This window comes from Vanellus vanellus, assembly GCF_965231255.1.
Source record: "Vanellus vanellus genome assembly, chromosome: 2".
NCBI lineage: Eukaryota > Metazoa > Chordata > Aves > Charadriiformes > Charadriidae > Vanellus > Vanellus vanellus.
In genome coordinates, this window is record NC_138906.1 from 57,030,477 (window position 1) to 57,048,226 (window position 17,750).

A 17,750-nucleotide genomic window follows, 5' to 3' on the forward strand; every position below is an offset into this window, starting at 1 on the left:
TTGCAGTGTGGTAGGATGCCATGATGCAAATACACAAGCCTCACCCTGTCTCAGTTAGCCAGAATGGGTATAGTTTGCTGTGCAGAAGAGGTGAACTAAAAACAAGTCTCACTGCTGGGGAGGGTAATAGCAGCACTGCTTTTGCATCAATCCCCTGCCAGGCAATCCATAGACTGACACTGATGGTTGCTCTGGAGGGAGTCACTTACCCTCCAAGCTAGAGGTAAGATGCCAGATAAGCAGTAGCCTGTAAAAAGGGATTAAAAGAAGAGAGAAAACCAGGGGGAAAGATTAAGATAATTTCTCCTTGTATATTGTATCCATCATAAATCCCATTGTCAGTATCTATTGTTCAAGTACCTGACAAACTTCTGTTTCTAACCCCTCCATAAAAGCCTACATCATATGGAAAGTTGTGTACCTTTCATGGGTTTATAATAAACTGGAAGTGAGTAACAGTGCGATATCAAAGGAAATAAAACTCCAGTTGCTATTGCTGCTGGGGTTGCCTTCTGAATGTGGCTTATACAATATTTCATCTGTGCTGACACCTTTCACTCTCAATTATTTGGCTGCTGTCAAAACAAATCAATCATATTATAGCACTGTGTCTTCATGTTACCATTCCACTGCAAGTTAGCTGCATTAGCTTTGAAATATAAGGAAGTATAAAATTTATCTCTATTATTTATTTAATACAACTTTCTCCCTTGTGAGTTATCTCACAAACATAGCAAACTCAAATTATCTGATGTCAAACGCTGAATATATATAAATACCACTAAGAAATTTTAAAATAATGGCACTCATGGGAACATAAATGCATAAAGATACACTTGATAAGTCTTACACTTACAACCAATGATATTCTTCTGACAAAGAGAACAAATAGTATATGTTTTTAATTTTGGTTGCAACTGGCCAAGGTGCTCATATTAGATAGATGCAATTTCATAAGATGTAACTTTGAACAACTGCTCCCGCTAAAGCAGAGAAACACAAAGATTTAAAGAACTGATTTTGTTACCAGTAAAATAAACAGGAGAAAAAAAAAAGCTGGGGCTGAGTATTTTTTAAAGATGCTACAGTGCTGGGAGGGGAACAGGGTCTACCTTTACAGTTCACAAGAATTGATTTGGGAAAGGAAAATCTAAAATCTCAAAGAGAGAATCTGGAAGCGATTGCTCTGTTCAGATTGCTAGACATACAGTTTTCAGAGAACATGAACAAAATTTGATCTTGAGAGGTTTTATCCCTTTAAAAAGAAACAAAATAAAAGAAACAACTTTCAGGCTGCCAATAAGTGAATTTCCTGAAAATGTACTGCTATAATTTCCTTGCTTTTTAGACAGGATTCATGTCCTGTTACAACTGCATGTTCTAAAATACAGAGGCCCAATATACTTGGAAAATTACAACAGGTTTATCACCTCCAGACATTTACCTCTTCTTCATTTATTATTGCTGATGTAATGGGAAATCGGCTTCACAGTACAAAATAGATTCATGAATATTTGGGTTGTGAATAACTTTAAAAAAACAAGGTGAAACATAACAGATGGAGAGAAACAAAGAGCACTGGGTGAGGAACGGGACAAGAGACTGAAATGGGACCTGAGAAACAGAAAGGGAAAGATATCCAAGGATCAGATTATGTGAATCCAAAGCATCATAATTGACTTGAATGGAATTAATCATGGAAGTGAGATGAGAAACTTGTCTCTATGCTGAAGATTTCTTTTTAACATCGCATAATTTATCATAACGAAACACAACCAGGTGAAAGAATAGTCTGTAAGATATATTAAATCTACATTTGATTAAGTTTAAATGCAATATTCACATTAAAATAAGTAAGCAAAAAATCCTATAGTAGGCAATAGTCTAGGAATCCATACTGGGTTGGATCTTCCCAACCTTGGTGGAAACTTCCAATCATTCTGTGGGCTGAAAGAGGTCACTGTAGGTCCCAAATAAGGAAAATGCACCTTATTATTGCAGCTACTGAAAAAGAGCCTAGCCTCTTCTAGGACTGACAGGACAAAACTTAAGAATTCAGGACATTTCACAAAGATCTAACTGTGTCTGAGGAGCTCAAGGCATCTAACAGTAATGATTTAAGCCACTTTGTAGGAAATCACAGCCCTAACTATCTGCACATTCATTCATAGGTGGGAAGAGATCTCATGGGATATGCGGGGTGGAGAGCAGAGCAGAACAAAGGTCTTCTGTGTCTGTGCTCTCTGCTACCTCTGTCAGAGCAACAGGCTTGTAAAGACAAAACGTTCAAGGAATGAAAGCAGCTTCAGGTATTGGTAGCAAAATGAGAATTAGGCCGGAAGATCTCCATGAGCACAGAATTCTACTCAAAGGACATAAAATTGCATAGAGATCTAGGGACAAGCAAACCCAAGGAGTTTCACTTTCATCCTTGCTGATGTTACTAGACAGGTCCTGTTCCCACTGCTAGAGTAATCTCAGTAGCAGACAGATATTTTTTCTCAAAAAAAAAGGAAAAAAAAGATTAAAAAACTGCTGTAAAATATTTCAAGATGCATACACCTGAGGCATTTAATAAAAAAGTTGTAGGACATCTTCAGAACTTTCCATGACAATTAAAAAAAAAAAAAGATAAAAAAGAGGAGGTCTCCAAAAAATGAGGAGGTGTGTGCTTCCGTGGTACAGAACCACAAAGACTTTAAAGAAATTTCATTTAAAAAATTGGCTCCCAGGTGGTTAACTTGTATGTTCCATACATTCAAAATTCACACTATTAAAAATGCCTGTAAACCCAGTTGGTCAATAAAGACTCTGTTGTTTTTATGAGTCCCTAAATATATATGTGCTTGATTAGAATCTCACTGGTATATCAGGAACACAAGTTTGTATCCAGGGAGTTTTTAAAACATGAATCATAGGGATTTTATTAATACAAACACCATGGAAAAACAAAGGAAATTAAACCACAAAGACTATAAATATCTGACTTAAATCCACTAAGGCAAGGAAATTAAGAGTGAAGGCTGAAAATCCATTCTGGTAATCCTCCTATAACTCACTCTATTGCAGAAGGGAGTCTTGGATCAGCATATGAGTCACATATGCATATACCATATAGATGCACCCATCTTTTTGCATGTGATCTAGATGTACCTACCTATTTGCACGTGATCTGCCAGTGCATGTAGCATGTATACTATAATGCAGAGGTGAGGAACGGAGTGACAAACACTAGCTAGGATTTTCACTTGCATTTGAAATTTCTTGGCTTTTGTAAGACTACAGTAAGTTAAGTGCTTAACATTATTGGAATGAGTTTTCTCTACATTAATTTAAATTGTCACGGTCTAAATTCAAGAAGAAGATTAAAGGCTCCTGGAAACAGGTGCAAAGATATACTTTAAAAGCAGCATTAAAATGCATCCATGTTCTGGTTGACAGAAATTTCATTTATAATCCTGCACACAGAATATTCCTGCCAGGAGCAGTATCAGTCTGAGTCAGGGCTGAATAAAGGGGTACATTCCCAGAAATGCCCAGGTCTTGCATACTAGTCACACAACAACTCCTAGCCTAGTCGTCATGTCTGCTAGAGGGTAATTAACCAATAGGTTTTTGGTGGAAACTTTGGAAAGGAGCAGACTACTTCTGTCTTTCCCATCTGCTTCTTGGCATACAGGTCTGGAAAATTAGACTCTGCCAAAATTTGGCCCGCAAGGTTTAAGTAGGTGTGAACACTTTGATTTCAGAATTAATTTGACCTAGATCACATCATTACTCCTCACTGATGTTTTTCCATAACTATCAGTAATGAAAAAATAGGCATGTCTGATGTCTATTTTGGGTGGAAGTCAACAACAGAGCACACAAGCATTAAGACTATTGCATTTTAATGTCTCTGACAGTAGGCCTTTAACTTATGGGGCAGAAAATCCAAACAACAAATAGCTAACACACTGGGAGTGATCAATAAACAACTAGTAACTAATAAAGCCGTGAACCTTTCGCATTCCCTCTGTGAAGGCAGCAATTTGCCACTGAACAAGATAAGCAATTAACATGGGGCCACAGCATTCCCACAGGAGAAGCATTGTACGGTGGGGAAAAAACAAACAAAAACAAACAAGCAAGCAAAAAAAAAAACCAGCCCAGAAAAGGACCTTCTACCTTCAGAAAAGCAGTTTTTGTCCTTTCTTGCAAAAGCAAACGTTAGGCCTCCCAAACAGTACGTTTCCTGGGAGATCAGATGAAGACAGGAAACCTCCTACCTACCCCATCTTTAGGGATCTTTGCCTATGATTTAATTTCCCCTACAACACAGTTTGGATGGGATACAGCTGTTAGCCTGAGGAAACCTGCTCTAGTGGCTGCTAATCCATAGGCACTCTGTGCACAGCACAGTGTGCTTAAGGATGCACAAAGTTCTCCTATTTCTTTCCATGTATTAAGGTAGGTAGGGTAGTCTTAGGAGGTGGCAACCCCCTTCTTTGTGTAAGTGAACCCTTCACAGTGACTGCATTATGTGCACCATTTATACAGTGATAGAGGAGGTATATTTGGTTTGAGGGCTTCACAGAAATTGCTAGCGAGTGCAGTTCCTTTTCTTGGTTCTTGTCATTCTTGTTCTGGTTATGTTAGTACACTGCAGAAGTACCTGGGAATAAACTATTCCTCTAAGTGAAACATCATTTTGATTATTACTGACATTGGTGCTCATTAAAATACATAAGTGAAACGCTGCCTTTCTGTAGACTCTGAAAGCTATTTCATGTTACTTGAAGGGGAATACAAATGAATAGGGACTGCATCACTTTAGTTAAAAGGGGAAAATGTTCTAAAAAAGTGGAATTTGGACTCTAGATCAGTAAGCAATTGAGGTTTGTAGTTTACTTCTGTCTCTTTTTTGTTTTTCATCTCTCTCTGATTTCTGATTTTTAAGGTGTGCGTACATGGGGGAATGGAGACAAGAGCATGTTTACTTTATCTGTTGCACAATTAATGATACAAACCTATGTTCAGATGAAACAAGATCTAATAAATGTAAACAATACTTTGTTTCCTTTTCTTTACCATTGTCTTTAGTCACACACAAAAAAAGCCTTTTCAATTTTTTTTACCCTCATCTATGTCTATTGTTACCCATATCAGTGCATTTTAATGACTGTCTCCTAGTTCGCAAAAGGTTTAATACATTTCCCTTTCCATTGTATTCCAGCTAAAATATGACCTGCTGCTGTTTAAATAATGTAATTTAATGATTTCACATTTTCAGCCATGCAAGGCTTCCTTTCAGCACTGAAGCCTTTCACTAATGATTTGGGGAGATAGTTTGTTCTCATTTCTTTCAGAACTCAAGATTGGGAAACTCTGGCTTGGAAATAAATTATTGACATCCACTTTAGGAACAGTACAATGTGTAGTGGAAATAAAATACATAAAGTTTCAGTGCCATGAGGCTTGAATCTCCAAATTGTTGATTTTTTCCAAGGTTTGAGTGTCATTCAAGCTCCACGTCAGTGGAGATATCTAAAACACCATTGTGCCATTGCTATGTGATGTAACATATTTGGGCCAACCCTTTGCAGAGAGACTACCAAATTGTTACCCATGGTGCGCAAGTGGCCAGCAGTGAGATGTCTCGCATTGAGACACCGCGATAGTTTCTTCTCATTTTGAACACGTATACTATACTAAAAGGATAGCTAAAATACATTACATTTTTAGCTAAAACTGCTTTGTCTGTCATGGAAAACTGAACAAAATGAGAGGACAGCATTTAGCAACTTGTCAGCCCTGGAATACTTTCCCATTTCTCAGTGATTTCAACATGAAATCAACAGGGGGGCTAAAAAATATATTAAGAAAAGAAGACAGACAAACTCAGCCCCTAAAAAAGGTGTCTTTCCATTCAGATATACAGAAATATGACTTTGAGACATAAAAACCAGATGGGCTTAAGGAGAGAACATCTTTCCATGAATATCAGCTCCCAGGCATTGCTGAATAGTCTGAGATTAAGCAACTACTAGTCCCTTGGAGAGACTCTTGAGAAGGATAACTAAAATTAAAAAAAGCACACTCCCCTCAAAACCTAGAGAAATCTGACCTGGCAACAGAGATGCAGAAACTGAAACTGTTCAGCCCAGAAAAAAGTTTCCTGAAAACGGAAAGCTGAATATTTATGAAAACCAGTTTGGATAAGAGGGAAGCTGGCAGAGTGTCTGCATTAAGTGAATAAGGACAGGCCAAGAAACAATGGACTAAAAGCAACAGATCTGCAACACACTGCCTTGTAGAGTACTTGCCTCACTTTTTTCTTTCTCACAACCTCACCACTGCAATTGTGACACCTTCAAAACTTTTGCTGGTTAGAAAAGCAGAACTGTGTTCCAGCTGTAATTCTAAGAAATGGTGAGGGGAAAACAGGTGTGTAAATTTCTCGTGACAACAGCTCTCTTGGATGGTTTTTAAACTCTTATCTTCAGTGCTTTTAGTGGATTACAGTAAAAAGCTACGGTTGTTGATTTTATTGTTTTCTTCAAAGAACTGTTGGTGGAAAGCCAAAGTTCCATAGGTGAATCTGTGTTATGTTCAGGGATTTCTTTTTACTCTAAAGCAGATGGCTCTATTCTGCACCAGCCCTCTGGCATCTCAGTAAATTGTATTCTTTGCATATTCCTTGCACATATGAAATTTCCTTAATAGGAGCCAGGGAAAACATATTTTTGTAAGTTTCACAGAAAGAATTTACACATTCACCTTTCTTCCTTCTGTTCACACACATTTGACTTATTTGCTCAGGGAATAGATACGGTATAGCAGTGTGTATGGCAAATGACATACTGTAACGAACAGAAAATAATCAAGTATGTATCAAGAAAAGCAGTTTTGAAAGAGACAGTCTAAACCTCTTTGCTCTTACAGCAACAAAATTCCTATTGACTTAGTGGTGGATCAGGACCATATAGCAACTGAACAATTTAACACAAATACATTTGGAAAAAAACCCAACTTATTTATAAGTAACTGACAACTGAAGAATAGGTAATTTCACTGAATAAGTTATACTGTGTGAGTAATTTCCATATCATTAATCGCTCCATTTTACCAATGTCTTGAATTTTTAAAGCAACTCTTGTTTTCACATTTTAAATACTCGTCTGCTTTATGATTCCTATCGCTGAACGCTCTTTTCTCTTTCCACAAGCAAGGGTTTTCATTGTTTTATCCAGTCACCTTGAGCTCTCTTACTTATCACCCTGAACCAGACCCAAAAGTCCCTGAGAAGAAAATCAGTTAAACATATGTGTGGATCACACAAAATGTAGTGGGATTACTCCCTTGATCAACATTTAGTATGAATTCAAGTACTTGGTTAGATCAGAACTTTTCTGAATTAATACATTATTCAAAAAGTCTTCAGGGTGTCTTTTGAGTTACCTAGCTGGGGTAGTTTGTGATGAAGTTTAGAAGTTTACCAATAAGAGAAGAAAAAAGAGACAGGAGAAGACCCAGCTTACAGGACCTGTGGACATCTACGCCTGACTGCACTGGAAATTCAGGGACAGCAGACGTGACAACAGGGGTAATAAGACAGGTTAGAAAACAGTATGAAAACATATCCCCCAGTCATCTAGGGTGACCATGCCACCATGAGGTTTAAGAGACATGGAAATTGATGAATATGGTCTGATTCTGCCCAAAGGGCAGGAATTACCAAAACTATGTTTAAACATGGGCTTCTATGCATATACCTATAAAAGTGCTGGATACAAAACAGAACACACATTCTATTATTATCTTTCAAATAACCACAAAATACAGGGACCAGAAGTCAATCAGGTTCAATGGAACTGATAATACCACAAAGCTAAAGATGTTATCCAGAAACACAGTACTCTTACCTGACTCCTACTTTCATTCACACATGCATTGGGCTATATAGGAAGCAACAGAAGCTTACAACTGTGATTCAGGGCTCTTAAAGAGCTGTCTTGACCAAGTTACTTCATTTCTTTGCATATCAGTTTCACTTCCGAATAATGAGGGCAGTGGTACTTGCTTAGAGGATCATGAGGGAAAGGTAAAGAAGACAACAAACAGCAACACAACTAAATGAACTCATGGGTTCTTTTCCTTTCAGCTACTTTACAGAAGGTGCGACTGTGTGCATAGACAGGGAACTGTACCTGATGCTCCAGCAAGTCCCTATTTGATCCCATGCTTCTACCCACCAGTAAAGATTATAGATCAAACCTTTTCATCTGGTAAGGTCATTGCTTGCAAAATTTATTTGGCATCAGAGTTACACCTTTTAGCTAGCTATTAGACACCCATGGCTAAACTAAAGAGCAAAGGTTGCCTGGCTTAATCCTTACCCTCCAGCTTTGCAACACAGGGTGAATAAATGACGTAAGAACTGCATGAGTTTATGTTTATTTATAATACTACATACCTAGCAACTATAACCTGGAGCACTCCAGAGTGGAAGGATACATTTTTATAATGCCTGTTTCTTCATTAAGATTTCATCATCCACCTACGCTAAAAAGCCACTTCCCCTTCACTTTGTTATATCTGCTTTTACCCGCTCCTGTTCCCGCATTATTTTTTTAATCTCCAGTTCCCTACTTTACATGCACTCTCAAATTTTAAACAAGCAAAATTTGTGCATTAGTGTGTCCTTTTCATCTATGATTTATGAATGACAGGTTCTTCAGTGCAGCTTAATGGTATGAGAGAGACATTATTTTAAACATTAAAGTGAAAACCATTTACAACTATGATAAGAGAGGTCTGTTGACATTAAACTTTAAAACATGCACAAGGTAAAGGCAAGTAGCTGCTCCAACAGGTGAGAGTACTATGCATGCGGTTTGTAAGGGAGTTTGTTCAACACATGAGCTGTCTCTTCCTTTTCTCTGTTTCACAACCTGTAGGATTTGGTGCTTCAAACAATTCATCTGGTAATCAGCAGCCACCAGAGTTTAATAACTAAAAAGTACTCAGGGCATAGTGCAGAGCATTCATTTTAAAAAATTCACCATTCCTTTTGAAGAAAACTTTTCCTACAATCTACGTCAGCAAGGAAGAAATAAAATAAAAAAAATAAATTGAAAGAGCTAAAGCTTAATTTTGATACTTCCTGCTCACACCTTTATCACTTTCACACTGGACAATCACTTCCTTACCATCCTCTTCCATTAAAGCTGAACAATTCTATTGTAAGATAATGGCTAATACTTATCGTGCTATACTTTGTTCAGTTCTGTTCAGTAGGAACTGCTTTCTGAGAAGCAATCAACATAATTAGGAGTAGTAAATAAAAACATCTGTATTTTATATCTTACCTGCTTAGAGACCAGTGTGAGACACATTGATTGAACAGCAGAGAATACTAAGGAAGAACAGGGATCTTATAGAACTGCTTTTCAGTCTGATTTTAGATCACAGGGAGAAGGCAGTAGATATCTTAGGGTAGAACTGTTGCAACTATGGTACAGCTCAGACAATGGGGAGGATACATACAGAGATGAAGTTTTTGCTTGTGACTTTGGAGTCATGTAACTCCCTCAAAAGCTTGGATGAGGAAGGCAGAACCTTATTGATAAAGCAGACATCCCGCAGCAAGAAGAAGAACGCTTATCCAGGACACCGATGGCAGTTCAGAAAACTCTAATTTTATAATAAAAGGGTTGTTTTAAATACTGTATTTTTAGTTGCCCCTATTTGTTCAGCTACCCTAATCAGCAGTAGTGAAACAGAATATTTGTCTTCATGCTGTCATTTGAAGTTTTAAAGTGAACTGTGAGTAGGGAACATTGATCATTGATGACACCAAAGCCTAATCTTTCAAGTTCTTTACATTACTGACCCACAGATTCTAAGACCCAACCTCCAATCTATTTGTATAAAAATGCAAATATCCCTTCAGTATCTCTCAATTATTCAAAACCAATCCAGGTATTAGCTTTCAACACGCATCAAGAGCAACATTTCACTGGAAAAAGAGATCACTCGGTTTAAAAGAGAGAGATAAAGTGAAACAAACAGGCAAAAGAACCTATTAGAAAAATGCTAAACATGACTCACCTTGTAGATTTTGCAATGGCAAAGTCATGATGCCTCCTGCTGCAGCTGCTGCTACCAGTCCTTGGATGTTGGTGAGATTCGCTGTAGGTAGAGTTAGGACGAGTCCTTGTTGGCCCCCCAGCTGCCCAGCCATGTTGAAAGGAATAAGGATCGGCTGATTCAGGGCTGGAGTGCCTCCTGGCATCACCCCTGCTACTGCTGAGGCTAACTGTTGGGCTGTCAGTAATGGCTGTAACAAAACACAAACAGGAAGCCTATTTTACTGTGCATAGCCCCGTATTACACACTTATAACTACTTTTGTGTCCCATTATAGACATGCACTGTTTCCAATATCTAAAAGCATACATTTTCACTAACACAGAACATTTTGACAAACTTGACAGGCTGAAGCTGTAAGCCTTACAGTCATATAGCACGGTAGCAATCCAAGTTGAACCTAGACTGGAAAATTCATAACATATGCACTGAAGGTAATTTATAAACGCAAGAAGGCCTAACCCAAGTTAGCCTACGAGTACCTAAATGCCAACATCTCCCAAAATTTCGCAGTTATATACCGATTGGTAAAAGCGGAAAACACTACAGTAACAATTACCAGAGGCTACATGGATCAAGACTGTCCTGGGAAGTAGAAGAAAACTGAATGTCTTCTTAGAGTATGGCTGAACTTGTATAAAATTGTGAAGTGATATGGGAAATCTTTTAAAATGTTATACAGTGCCATACTATTATGCCTACATTTTGTTCTAAAGAAAATAAATACCTGGCATAAAAGATAATGAAATGTCTTTACTAATGCAGGACCAATGTGAGACAGGCAAAACTGTCAGAGCCAGTAAGGTTGCATTAAAATTGCACAAGCTTTTTAATATTAAATTATGACAGTATTTAAAAAATAACTTCTCTAAGAAATTCAAATAATTTAACCTCCTAAGTATGCAAAATTGTTCAGGCTTTATTTAAAAAAAAAAACATACAGAAAGCTAATCTTTCCAAACAAATGACTTTTAAAACATACACATGATACATATACACTGCCTTTTTGTAACACTAAATGCAGTCAAACAGAATCACATTTTCTACATTACACAGATCAAAGATGATCAATTGCACTTATTTACTTTTCATCAAATTGCACGTCTCGATTAGTTGAAAGGAAAGATACTGACCTGAGGCCCAACAGGGAATGCAGGATGCGACTGACTGGGTTGGTGCTGGTCTGGTGGGCTTGTGTCAGGCAGCACTGTGTTTCCTCTGGCCTCTGAAATCCAAAGAGCAGATTGACTTTAATTTCAAGCCTGGGGACTGCCACATTACCTTCTACTCTGATGTCACATAACATCAAGCTGAAAATGATATGTTAAAGTGCTTTATCAATAACTCAAGCACTCAAATCACTTATCAGCTGCATAAATTATGCTAACATTCATTCAGACCAGGCAACTCATTCAAAGAGCTACAAAAATCTGACAGCAGTGAAACTGAAGCTATCATCAACCCAGCTAATGTGGGTTGCATTATACATCAATTTACATACAGTACATGAGCACTCCGCCTGTGTGGGAACTGCATTTTTTACGCTTAGGTGAGCATCAGCCACTCTAATTTCTGAAAGCAAAAATTATCAGAAAAACAATCAAGTCACATGTACTTTGTATCTTAATAAAGTATTTTCTTTTGTCATTTACTGAGGCAGCAAAGGCTGTACTATGTGCAATAAAAAGGCACTGTAAAAACTGAAAACAGGTATGCTTCCAAATGACAGCTTGTTTTCTAAATTGCACGTGGGGAGTGAGCAAAATTCTGTGAAACCAAGGATTTCTAGCATTTATTGAGATGATCAATATCCAACAATCGAACTATATGCTGGGCACTAATGACTTGCTAAACACAGAACAGAGTCCAGCCCTACTGGATTTCGCTGAAGTCTGCAATACAGATTTGAAAAGGAAAAAGAGAAAGAAAAATGTCCTATCAGTAGCAAGAAAGTACCAAGGTGTTTTCAAAACTACGTCCCAATTCTCCATTTCCTCTGGGTGAAGGACTTGCATTGATTCACAAAGTTTTTCAGCGCTGATGGCATGATCAGGCCCCATTTATCTTTGAAGCTGAAAGAATGACAGCAAGTATCAAAAGTAGCTGCAAGAGTACTGTGGTATCTTAAAAAGAAACCCTGGCAACGGCGTCAGGTTTTCTGGTTGTTACGATAGCTCCTGTTCTGTTATTTTTTTCTGATGAGCGGTTGAAATTCTGTTCTAAGTAAACCTTAACAAGATGCTCTTTTCCAATGTTTGTCCTATGAATAGCAAGTGCAAGATAATTCAGAACCAGTTTATTGGCACACCCTGGCGCGGTAAGGAAAAAGGATACGATTCTGTCATACTTATAAATTTTAAAGAGGGTATTATCAGCTCATTTAAAACAAATTCTTCTATATATTCTCCAAGGGGACAGACTTATAAATAATGGAAATGTGAAAAAAAAATACTTCAGCACATTAAGGTACAAATAAAATTGACTGCTACATATTATTCAATTGACTTCTATCTCTACAGCAAGGTGTCAATCATAACAGAATTTTAGAATAGGATTAAACAATAAATGTGCAGAGTTATTATGCCAAAATCTGAAAATCTGATTAATTTGTAATATTTTTGTGTGATCTCAAAAAGTCAGAAATGGACGTTGCTTTGGGAATACTTACAAATGGTCTATCGAAATATCTGATTTGGAACTAATAAAAACATACAGACTTGCTGACATTTTAGGAAGTGAATTCTATAAAAATATGTTTGGCATTTTAATGACCACTCATTTAATAATGAGAATAAGCTGACCTACTATAATCGGTGAGGACTTCAACAATTGCCTAATAACATGCAAAAAGAGACCCAGTCACTAAATTTTTTATGTGCAAATTACTCATCTGAGTTACTTGAAAAGAAAGAAATGTAACTAGATATGCAAGATTCAGTGCAAACTGTTTCTTTCAAATGCATTACAATCCTAATGCTGCTGCCATCCCTAAGACCAAAGATAGGTTTCCTTCAGTATGCATTCCTCTGATACAAAACAAAGCCCTATGTTATTAAACACAATTTTACCTTTGGTAATTTCCACATATTGTTATGGGTTTTTTTTAATCTTCTCATCACAGCTGTATGTATACAGTGATATTAGATCAAAGGCTCAATACCAATGAATGTATCACTCCCCATTAAGATCAAATCTTATAAATCAATTTTGTTTATGCAATTTTAAGGGCTGAGGATTTTACCTTTGTGTGTGATTTAATTAATATTAAAACAAGCTCCTAATAATCTGTCATGGCATTAAATTGTCCTATAAAAGCTCCAGAAGAAGAACAAAACTGGAGTCAAATATTCACTAGAATTAGATTTTATTGCAATTACTATAGCTTGACTTCAGAATATAAACAAGAAGTTCTGAGAAATACGCCTGTGCTTTAGTATTTTTTTCCATGGTGCAGCTATCCTAAGAACCATTGTTTCCTGTTATCTGTACCCTAAGGATTTTGCAATATTTCGTCTCTCAAGCTATATGTAGTACAAGTAGGTTATACAGGACCATAAAGCCAAAATTAATTACACTCCTTTCCTTTTGCATTGTACTAATTGGAATCACTTAGGATTACATTCCTTTCATATGGTCACTCATCACAGATGATATATCTTTATTTCAGTGCTCGAACGCTCTGCCTGCTGGTTCTGGCTCACTTTCCATCTGATGCAGGCATCTCAGCAAAACAGCACACACTTTCACATGCACGAATGCGGTTTTCCATGGCACTGTATATGAAATAATGCATGCCGTATTCTCCAACCGAAATTCTCACATTTCCTTTCACGCCTCTTCTAATCTACCTGCTACAACAGCCACTCAAGAGTCAAGATTTTTTTCTAAACACACAGGAAAATCTGCCTGCTGAGCTGGCAGTAAATACAGCAAAGCGAGGATTTCGGGGTTAAGTTCTGTTGCATCACACACAGTGACAGCATTTGTTCCTTGCTGTACAATATCTTCAGCGAGATGCATAGGTCAAAGCTCCCAGGAAGGCAAAGCAGAGCTCAAAACACTGGTAGAAAGCTACTTTTCCTTTTCTGCCTTATAATGTTGACTGGGTGGATTCCTCTGATTTCAGAGGATCTGAGGAGTTGGGAGAGTTCTGTGTCACAGCTGCTATTTCCGATTCACAGACTCATTGATACTAATTTGGAAAAATACCTTCATTAAGACTATTGCCCTAAACTGGCAGTGCACAATCCCCTGCATTGTTTGCCCCGTCTGTTTTACCACCTTTATTTGGGAGTTCATTAGTTCCAGATGCTGGAATGACCTCTGCAGGTAAATTATTCCCCTGTCCAAATTCCAGTCCTCACTAATAAAAATGGCCTGTCAAAATCTAGCCTAGATTTTCCACTTGTCCATATCCAGGCCATTACCTCCTGTTAGGCTATATTCCAATGCTGCTCAGCTTTCTGTCAGCAAGGGGTATAGCGGCAAGGAACCAGGACTCACAGCAGTCCCTACGGACCTGGGGAACTACCAGCAGCACCTTATCTGTTCTCAACTATGCTTTGCAGAAATTGTACTTTCATTACACCTCCGATTGCTGGTGCATATGGGGCAGGGAGAGGGCAGTAACAGGGCACCTACTCTGGAAACAGAAGTAAGTCTTCTTAATGCAGTTTGTCTAGGCAGGGAGTTAAGACTTCTTTTATAGCTGAGCGCTGCCATCACAGCGCAAGTCCATGAGTTTGCTCAGTAGTACCATATGAACAGATAGGAGTGCTACTGCCATGGTACAGCCATGACTGTAGACAAGGCTTTAATATTTAATAAGCAGTATTCATCATATGCGATTCATCATAAATTAATTATAAATTATATAATACATACACTCACCTCTCATTCCGCCAAGGGGCTGGAAGGGCATGACACAATAAAAAATTGAAGTGCACTGTAAACATTGTAAAATAACCCTCTTAAAATAAAATATTATTTAAAATAAAACTAAGTAAAACAAAGGCAACCTTCTTCTCTCCTTATCAAAAAGAAAAAAAAAAACAAAATTCCCCAAACCAAGCAAAAACCCTTGTTGAACAACACCTGGTTTAAAAATGAGAAAACCACAAGAGAAACATCAGAAGGAAAAAAAAAAAAAAATCCACATCCCAAGGCCTCTGAGCCTCATACAAAATTACAACTGTAAACGCACTGGTTATAAACAGGCTTTCCACAGTTTTCTTCCTTTTTGATTCTTACCCATCTTCAGCAACACAACAGGTAATTCAGTTTTAAATGTCCTTATCTCCCAGTGGCCCGTGAAGGAGGGTATGTTCCAATCCCTCCCCACTCGACAAATGAGCAACTAATGGACCAAGGGAGTCGGATCCACATTCTCAAATCAGCACTGTTAAGGCACCTAGATCTCCTCAGCTGTAGTTACACTGGTCAGGGAAGCATGGGTCAAAACACAAAACTGCTCTGTGACTCCTTGGCTGCTCCAGGGCTACCAGCAGCTCGGGCAAGGCGAGCCTGCACGTGCTCCCCAGCACCCTGCACTAGGATGCACTGCCCGTCCCAGCGGCCCTCGTCTCACACGATGTCCAATGCTTGTAGGGAACCTGCAGCTGACTGGCACATGGAGTGCATTAAACACATACATCCAGCTCTGTCCTGGACCTCCTGGTTCACCTGCAGATGTTTGCTTGTGCCTGCTCAAAGGCACGATGCACACTAGTGTCTCGTCTCCACACCAAAGCTCACTCAACGCCAATGCTCAAACCACAGGACAGGACTAGCCTCAGCTGATGATCTGGCCAGAAATAACTTCCATTAATTCTTCAAGAATTAATTCAATGTGCCTCACATTTGTATCAGCCCCAGGGAAATGTTGGCCCACCTCAATGTTTTGAACAAGTACTCAATGCTTTGAAAATCAAGCAGGATCAAATTTAATAATACTAGATTTTCAGTAATCAAAAGAATACATAAATCCTTCTGAGATACCCATTTAAGCAAATATTTTAAATGAATCAACATTAATAAAAGAACACAGCATTTCAAGCAAGAGTTCATATTAAAATCCTTAGATACAGTTCCACAATGTGACACTAAATTACTTGTATTTATCTCAGTAACTGTAACAATAAGAAATCAAGAGTAGACTTTTTTTGGTACTCATTGAGCCAACTCACATTAAAGATACAGCTTTAAGAATGAAATCATTAAAGTGAAAATACTGCCTGTGAGAAAAAGTAGTCTTACGTTTTTTTAAACTAATAAACTTACAGTCTGAGCATGTAATATAACCGCATTTAGATCATATGGCATATTATCAGGAGAAAAAAAGGTAACTTTTTAAAAGAAATTAAATAGACCGACTGATAATATTCAAATTATCGAGTATGGTGTGTGAAAGTCCATCATCTCTGATTAAAGTAACTCAGCTCTTCATTAAATGAACACTTAATTGTCAGCAATTATACCAGGAGCAATCTTGCTGAACAAAATTTAATAGCTGAAAGAAAAAGATGCAGCTGATAATAAAAAAACGTAACATTTCCTCCAAACAATCCTCATTGTGCCACGAAGTACCATATTGTGGCTCTTAATTTCACTATTTTCATTCTGCTGCCTCAGAGGTTGGACACGTAGCTAGGAAGCCTTTCCAAATCACCTCATTGCAAAACCTTAGTAATCAGATTGCTACACAGAATTTCACAAACACATCTAAATTTTACAATACTTGCAGGAGAGAAAATTGAGCTTTTATGCTGAATCCATTTTACATCGGGATTACCCTATGGTTATCAGAGGAGATATTCCTGTTACCTCAGCAAAGAAAATAAAGCTCAGAAATTAAATGAGAATAATGAATCACTCACTGAAAGGTATGAATTTAATCTTAGACTTCTCATATTTATTTTAAGTAGTCAGATAGCTGTCTTCTTCCAGTCCACGACCAAGACGTCGCATACAATTCATGCATCTGGACTGTATAAAACTTAGAGCTCTAAGTATCAGGTTATCCCACAGATTGTTCAGTAATTACCCTTTTCTTGCTGACCTCTGCTTCATATTCTAAGTTTTTATTTTTAGGCAGGGATTTCAGCCTCACAAAGAAAGCCAACCAAGTGGAGATCTGGGTGTGTGCAGAATTACCACCAGCACCTGTTAACTCTGAAACCTAACGATGTTGCAGTGTTGATATAAATATTTTACTGTTCAATCATTTTAGCACAACATACAAGTACTGTGCTTATCTTTCACTATGTCAGATTGTCTCAACTTATATAACTTAACTCTCACTCTTAATTTTCCCCTATCTATGTACACAAAACTTCTGGTTTACGTTTGAAAGTGTTTGTGGTATGATAAGGAAATGCCATATTGATCTACCATATTGACATATATGTCAATGCACTATCCTGTACAGAAAAGCTAAAAATCCTGCATACAAAATGGATGGAATTAGACAGCAGAATAAATAGAGCAGATTTGCTTTACTGACTGTATCATTCAGTACTTAAGCAAGTAAAACCCCACAGTTTTATACTTATCTGAAACTGCCACGCAGTTGCTACTGCAAAGCTACCAATATCACCGCAGAGCTCAAAATCATTCTGCCAG

The 17,750-nt window shown here is 37.8% G+C and overlaps 1 protein-coding gene across 1 annotated transcript in view; it reads right to left on the bottom strand.

Annotated features, from left to right (window-relative positions):
- POU6F2 (POU class 6 homeobox 2) overlaps positions 1–17,750 on the bottom strand; it is a gene marked incomplete at both ends in the record, with an annotated part of 321,727 nt that overhangs the window by 175,745 nt on the left and 128,232 nt on the right. The window contains 2 exons of the mRNA XM_082479713.1: positions 10,093–10,321; positions 11,264–11,355. Coding sequence (XP_082335839.1) covers positions 10,093–10,321; positions 11,264–11,355 — 321 coding nt within the window. The remainder of the gene's footprint in view (positions 1–10,092; positions 10,322–11,263; positions 11,356–17,750) is intronic.